The 8002-nt window shown below is 37.8% G+C and overlaps 2 protein-coding genes across 2 annotated transcripts; both read right to left on the reverse strand.

Annotated features, from left to right (window-relative positions):
- Positions 1-726: 726 nt before the first annotated feature.
- Positions 727-2275, reverse strand: LOC124892661 (deacetoxyvindoline 4-hydroxylase-like). Its single transcript, XM_047403889.1, has 3 exons — positions 1709-2275; positions 1036-1354; positions 727-966 (listed from the first exon to the last, which is right to left on the reverse strand). Exons 1-3 carry the CDS (start codon positions 2248-2250, stop codon positions 727-729), a joined length of 1101 nt encoding a protein of 366 aa, XP_047259845.1. The 5' UTR covers positions 2251-2275.
- Positions 2276-2534: 259 nt separating this feature from the next.
- LOC124892660 lies at positions 2535-7451 on the reverse strand. The gene is made up of 2 exons (XM_047403888.1): positions 6381-7451; positions 2535-2837 (listed from the first exon to the last, which is right to left on the reverse strand). Exons 1-2 carry the CDS (start codon positions 6608-6610, stop codon positions 2552-2554), a joined length of 516 nt encoding a protein of 171 aa, XP_047259844.1. The 5' UTR covers positions 6611-7451; the 3' UTR covers positions 2535-2551.
- Positions 7452-8002: the final 551 nt, after the last annotated feature.

Consider the following 8002-nt stretch of genomic DNA (forward strand, 5'->3'; position numbering starts at 1 on the left):
TGATTATCAAAAATGCCCATGTGTTTTGGAATTTATATCCTATATGATGTTTTATGATTAGCTTTCAACTATTTTATTTATATTAAAAGCTTTATTTTGGATTGCTTTGCGTACCAGTACATTTGTATTGACCCCCTTCCTCCCAGGGTCTAAAACTCAATTCAGAGGTCCTGCTAGGCCATAGAGTTTTCAGACAGCAGTGATGTGTGCAGTTGGTGAGCCTTATTTATTCCAGAATGTCTATGTCTTTCAGATTATGTTATTTATTTTGGTTTAGGTCCACTGGGGGCCTTATCCCAGTTTCAGACAGTTGTCATTTTCAGATGTAGTAGAGATTTCATAGACTGGTTCAGATGTTGTTTTGTTGATATTGGAGTTTTATCCTTTATTGTTAAATTAAATTCAGAGTATGACCATGTTTCCCTATTCGATTATATTTCCGCATTTTCTTTTATTATATGAATGTTGTGCATGATTACCAGATAGAGAAGGACGTTCTGGGCCTTCATGGTTCGGGATGTCCGTCACGGCCAGGCCCCAGTTTGGATCGTGACATATGCATAAGGTTTGAAAGTAAACAGCAGCATAACAAAAACGTTTGATAATTTCAGAGGTCATCTATAAAACATTATTGTACAGCAAACAAAGCTTGGAAATTGTCCTGCATAAACATTTTATTGATGTTCACTGCTGCTTGGCGACATGGCTCCTGGTTCCTCTTCACAGTCAGAAAAAATCAAGACTAAACTTATCAAGTGGCTTGGTGAGAAGCATTGTCATGTAATCGCGCACAAGAAATTCTTTATACAGTGGAGGATTTTCTTCTGATATGAACTCTTTGATTGGACCAAGCATCTTTGAAAGTACAAATGCACTAGTGAAGAAGCATGCCACTAACATCCTTGGTCCTATCTTTTTTGCAAGGACTCTATGATTTACGCTTACAAACTTGTCATTTGATAGGACCTGTTACGAAATTGGACTAAGATAAAAATGAAGATAAATGAGACATAAAAGTTGTGTTTTGCTGCAAACCTGAAGAAAGTCGCCAATGTTAACAACTAAACCTTGTTCAATTGGTTCAACATCTACCCATTGATTATTATGCATGACCTGAAGTCCACCACTTTGATCTTGAAGCAAGATCGTGAGGAAAGCCGGATCTGTGTTCTTACCAGTACCAAGAGTTAGCTCTGGCTGTGGGCAGGCGGGGTAGTAGTGACATGCCACTGCTTGTCCTTTGGAACATTCCATGGCTTTTAAGTGGTCTGGTTTTAGTCCAAGAGCTTCTGATAGTAAGTCGAAAAGAGTTTCCCCTAGTTTTACATGATTTATGTACTCAAGATATGTTTTTCTGGATATTAGGGAAATCCCAGACATTATTAAGTTACAGAATTTAATAAAGATTTAAGATATTCTAATCTAACATGTCCAAAATAGTTGTGATGTCTATTGTCAACCCCCCATCAAAGATAGCGTGTCACAAAGGTATTCTTCCCAAGTTTCATTTAAAGCCTTCTTGAATTTGAATATACCAGTCAGTGCCTTCCTATCTTTACATTTTCAGATGATATGAGGTTCTTGAATCTTCTCATTTTTAACATGACAATTAACTGGACTTACTAAAATGCAACAATTCTATAGGGAACAAAACCAAACAAATTTCAACTAGACAGAACTGATATAGAATAGCAATTCAAGTGGACACAAATAGATAGATAGTTTCCGACAAATTGTTGGTAGTTCTTCAGATTCAATATTACCAGAAGTTAGCCTGGTAATGTTCAATGTATCCCTCCATTGTGCAGTATTTGTTTGATATATAAGAGGATTGCTCTCGTATCTAACTCTCTTTCCCATAACATCACGTGAATAGTACTCTTTCTTTAATTCAGCATCTTGTTCGTGAAGTTTACGAGTTCCATCAACCATTCCTTCCAATACACTTGGAGGAACCCCATGATTTATCAGCTGGAAAAAGCCCCACTTCACTGACGCTTCCCTTATTTCATCTACAACTTGCTTACGTCGATCTTGAACTTGTATGCCACTGAGATCCACCACTGGAATCTGTTGAGTTGACTTGGACATTTTCAACTCAGCACATTCATTAGGTGGCCTAATGAAAATTCTTGGAATCTCAACATTTCCAGCATCAACTAGTCCCTTAACACCAGCTTTTGTATCATCAAAAGCTTTAATTTCCTTTAATGGATCATAATCCATTGTAAATTCAGCTTGACAGTCCATAGTGCCTGACACATTTGTTCCAAAACTTTGCTATTAGAAGCAAAGGAAAAGTATTCTTGCTATTACCTGGAATTACCAATGACCATATATATAGTTAATTTGTTGGGGGGTTTTGGGGGGGGGGGGGGGGGGGTTGAGGAGGGTCCCCTTTAGTAAATTTAGCTCCTGTAGATTTCAATAGGCCTGCCTAATTTAGCATAGTTGGAGTCACTGGAATTTTCTTTCACATATAGAAAGTTGAAAGTTTTTATTTTTTTTTATTTTTTGGTTTGAAAAGGGATTTATTCATTACTACTAAAAGTTAGTCATTAGTACAGATAGTCAGCACAAGTCTAGCCGGAGAAAGTTCTTTCCTAGCACTACAAATACAAATATCCATAGATAAAGACATATATTGCCCTACAAGTGTAGTTCCCTCCTTGTCTAATTCCAACTCCTTACGAATAAACATTGGTGGAACTACCCATTCTTCACAAAAAGAGTCCTGAGCTAACTTATTGCCCTCCTTAGCTAGCCTGTCCGCAACAGCATTTGTGCTCCTGTCTTCATGGAGGACCAGCAGGTTCCCCATCTGCTGCAGAAGAGCCCTGCAAAGACAGATTAAATTATTTACTTTAGTGTCACTGTCGTATAATTCTTTGTAAAGTTGCAACGAATCAGTAGCTATAATTATTTGGTTATAGTGGTTTTTGACAACCATCTGCAGCCCCATAAGTAAGGCCCTAGCTTCGGCTTCAAAAGTTGAGTTTACATTGATGGAAGCACTGAAGTCTGTCATCCATTTCCCATCTTGATTGCGTATTAATCCTCCAGCTCCTCCTAATTTGGTTTTGGCATTGAAAGAACCATCAACATTCAGCTTTATTCCATTATTTGGAGCTTGCCAGTGCTTTTCCTCTATATAAGTTGTAGCTGGGCGGTTATATTTATTTGTTAGGTAAAAGAATTCCACGGCTCTCTGTAGGGGGTATGAACTTGAATGTCGTTGGTTGCCCCATTGAATAGGTAGTAGTTTCGGTTGAGCCAGATGAACCAAAGATAGAAAAGGAAAAGCTGATTCCAGGATAAAGAATTATTTTTTATAGGAGTCTATAGATGCCTAAAGCTATCTAACCAGTTATGGTCTTGTTGAGAAGCTAAGTGGGATATAACACTACTCATGTTAAGCTTTCTCCATAGTTTCTGGACATGGTTGCATTCAAGGAAAATATGCTTTATAGTTTCCGGGTATTTACAAATTTTGCAAAGTGGATCAATGTTTAGGCCAATATGCTTCAAGTAGGAGTTAGTGGTAGTCTGGAGTGGTAACAAAGCCAGATGAAATATTTAATCTTGCTAGGGAAGTTCAAGGACCAAATCCATCCAAAGTTACGTTGATTAGCCAATTTGCACAAATTGTGGGATGCCAACTGTTGGTAGGCTGATTTTGTGGTGAAAATACCATTGTGTGATGGTGTCCATTTCAGCCTATCAGGTATGTGAGGGCCTATTGGGATGAGCGTTTTAGTGATCATATGTTTTATTTCTATTGGTATGTCGTAGCCTATCCGGTCAAAGTTCCACTCCCCATTATGGATGATCTCACTAACAGTCATTTTGTCATCCATAATAGATGAGGGGGTATAGATGGTCTGAGCTAGAGCATTACAGTTTGGGATCCACTTGTCGTTCCAAAAACTAATTTTTTCCCCATTTCCAAGTTCTCATCGGTAGTATTTTTGGCATGTTTTCCATATCTCAAGAATGTTTTTCCAGGTACTGCTACCGTACCTATGGGCTTTGAGGTTATCACAATGCTCATAAAGGTTTCTCCCGCGACCATATTTGTATTGAAGGACAGTTGTCCAAAGGTTGGGATGCCCATTGAAGAACTTCCAGGCTAATTTGGCTAGTAGGGCCATGTTTTTATGGTTACTTTTTTGAAGCCCCAACCCACCAAGATCCTTAGGCAGCATAACAGTTTGCCAATTTAGTATGTGAAGTTTTTTCTTTTCGTTTGTGGTGCCCCATATGAAGTTACGTTGGACTGGGTCTATCTTTATGGTAATTTGTTTTGGAAGCTTAATATAGGTCATAACACGGGTAGGAATACTGTTTAGGCAAACTTTTACAGAGTAGCTCTAGCTACCAGCTAAGGAATTTAGAAATGTTTTTCAATATACAGTTAGAAGTGGATGAATTTAGCATTTGAAAAATAAAATGTAACATAGCTTTATTTAATTTAAATATAGCTGAACAATAAAAAATTAACTATATATAGAAAAAAAAAATATATTGAATGTAAATACGATATGAACTTAGTGTTTTTCTTCTACTGTTCTCCCTCTTTCTCCCTCTAGAAGTTCAAATTAATTAGAGTAAAGCTTCTAGTACCTCCGAATTATGACCGAATTTGTTATGACACACTCCAACATCATGGCGGTCCTATTACCCTGAACTTAATTCTAGCGTATTGTTGTCTACTTTTTTAGCTGACGTGACACCTTTTAATTGACTTGGACTCTATTAGTATGTAATAAATGTGCCGCGTCAGAATAAAAGGGTGAAAAAATACACTAAAATTGACTTCAGGGGTAATAGGACTCATGAAATTGGAGTGTGTCGTAGCAACTTTGGCCATAATTCAAGGGTGTACTGGATGCTTATACAACTAATTTGAAATAGAGATAATGTTCCAAAAACATTTGAACTATAGATTTCAATAGGCCTGCCTCTGGAATTTTCTTTCACGTAGAAAGTTAAAAGTTTTTCAATATATAGTTAGAAGTAGATGAATTTAGCATTTGAAAAATAAAATGTAACATAGCTTTATTTTATTTAAATATAGCTGAACAATAAAAAATTAACTATATATAAAACGATATAAATTGAATGCAAATACGATATGAACTTAGGTGTTTTTCTTCTATTGTTCTCCCTCTTTCTCCCTCTAGAAGTTCAATCAATTAGAGTCAAACATCTAGTATCCCCTAAATTATGACCAAAGTTGCTACGACACACTCCAACTTCATGGGGTATGATTACCCCTGAACTAAAATTTAGCGTATTTTTGTCAACCTTTTTAGCTGATGTGTTAGCTGACGTAACACCTTTGACGTGGACTCCATTTTTATGTAATAAAGGTGCCCCGTCAGCACAAAAGGGTGAAAAAATACACTAAAATTGACTTCAAGGGGTAATAGGACTCGTTAAATTGGAGTGTTTCGTAGCAACTTTGACCATAATTCAAGGCTGTACTGGATGCTTATACAACGAATTTGAAATAGTGATAATGTTCCAAAAACATTTGAACTATTATTTTTTTCACGAGTTTTACATCCCAACTATCGGTGAATCTCTTTTTCGATTCGAACAACTGATAGTTGGCCTAATCAGCTTCGAGGTGTGTTTCAAATTTTAAAACATAAATAATGATAGTTCAGGTAGAAAAGAAGGAACAACTGATAATTAAGACGTGAAATTCACACAAAAAAATGACAATTCAAATGTGATTTCAACCATTAATTCCACATTTTATGTGGAATTTCATTCAGTATTCTTTTTTAAAAATGAAAAAATATTTAAAATGCTTCTCCCTCAATTCGAAACAGTTGCGGACCCAGAATTTAAGGATCGTGGGTGCTTGAAAGATTCGAACATATATAATGACGTTAAGGTTCTGCTTAAAAATTAAAGCACCCAGTTATCTTCTTTATTTACAGAGTATTTTTCTAAATTTTATACCAACTTTTTAATTATTTTTTATATAATTATACCTGATTTGTGTCGAATTTAATGGATGTCGAAACACCAAATATTTGGCTATAGAAAATTTTTTTTACCCAAAAAAGAAAGAAAAGAGTTTAAAGTACCTGACATTAAATTCTATGCAATAAAATTTTATTTTAATTGTATGCCAACTTTATACTATAGGATATTTATTACCCTCCACCAACTCCTTCTCCATCCTTATTAATGGAAGCACCCCCCTCCCCCCTACACTCCCACCAGGGGCATCATACAGGGGACCCCATATCTTCTTATCTATTCATCATCTACATGGAAAGACTAGCTAGGGACATAGACAATCAGGTAGCTGGCAAAGATTGACCCCTATTTCCATCACAACAAGGGGTTCAAAAATTTCTCACCTGTTCTTTGCAGATAACCTCACATTGTTTGCTAGAGATGATAGAGCCAACTGCAATGCTATCCTCTCAACCATCTCCAACTTTAGTGCAGCCTCCGGCCAGAAAATTAACAAAGCCAAATTCAGGGCCTTCTTTTCCATTAATAAATCAAGCCATAATGCTTTGAATTGCTCTAATGTACTGGGCATAGATAAGAGCACTGAGTTTGGTAAATACCTTGACTTTTCCATCTTCCACAAAACTCCTATAAATGTTTATTTTCAATTCATCATTGATAACATGGCCAGTAAACTTGCTGGTTAGAAAATCAAGCTCCTCAACATGACTGGCAGAACTGTCCTCGCTAAAGCTACCCTAAGCAGCATGCCTACTCACATAATGCAGTACATCAAAATCCCCATCAAAGTCCTCAACACTATTGATAAAATTCAAAGGGACTTCATCTGGGGATCTAAAAATGGAAAAAAAAAGACCCACTTTTTTATCTTGGACACCCTAATAAAATGCAAGAACAATGGGGGCCTTGGGCTCCAGAAAGCTGATCTAAGAAACAAGGCACTTTATGCCAGCTTGGCTTGGAGGTTGGCCAACAATCCATCCTCCCTCTGGGGAAGAATCCTCACCACTAAATTCCAAAGGACTTGTAGATCACCCTGTACTAATACGACTATCTCTAGAACCTGGAAGAACATCCAACAGGGTGGAGAGGGTGCTCTAAGGGGGTCAATTGTCATATGAATAAGGGAAACAAAGCTAGGTTCTTATCTGATAGATGGATCCCCCCACATGCAGCCTATTAGGGATCTCATCCAGGGCCCCTTCCTGAGAATGGAGAGAATCTCACTGTTGACACTATGCTCTCTCCTACTGGCTAGAATCTCTCCAGTATCTATTTTGAGCTTCCCCAGCATCTCCTCCAATGCATTAGATATACATTTGCTCATACCAATCCTAACAAGGAGGACATCATGTACTGGAGCAAGACTCCTAATGGCAAGTTCACTACTAGTAGTGCTTATAAATCCATTGTTGGGGTTAAAACTAATCAACCCTTCAACTTTGCATGGATATGGAAGCTTCCTACCCCAAACAAAATCAAAACCTTCATGTGGCTCTTATGCTATGGCAGACTTCCCAGCAAGCACTACCTGCACAGACTGGGGGTAACCACCAACTTCACTTGCCCCCTCTGTGACTATCCCACTGAAAGCATTGACCATATTATCCTACATTGTTCCAATGCCTCCCGTGCCTAGAACAATATCCTTAATCACACTTCCACCCCCACTAGTTCAACTGGAGCTACTCCACTATAAAACAGGCCATCATGGACTGGAATCGGGCAAAAAAAGTGAGGTACAATGTTCACATTACCTGGGAATACCTACTCTCTCAAATACTTTGGGCCATCTGGATCAAAAGGAATGGCAACCTCTTCAATAATAAGAGGAACCCGGTCGATTGGAAGCTTGCCCTGAGCATGGCACTATAATTCTACACGTTTGTCCAAGGCCCCGGTAATAACACTAGGGAAACTACTACTATCTACCTTAAGTGGGAACCTTCGGACAAGGGAACCTTCATGTTGAATATGGATGGAGCTGTTCTCTCTAACCTGGTGT

This window comes from Capsicum annuum, unplaced genomic scaffold, assembly GCF_002878395.1.
Source record: "Capsicum annuum cultivar UCD-10X-F1 unplaced genomic scaffold, UCD10Xv1.1 ctg49359, whole genome shotgun sequence".
Lineage (NCBI taxonomy): Eukaryota > Viridiplantae > Streptophyta > Magnoliopsida > Solanales > Solanaceae > Capsicum > Capsicum annuum.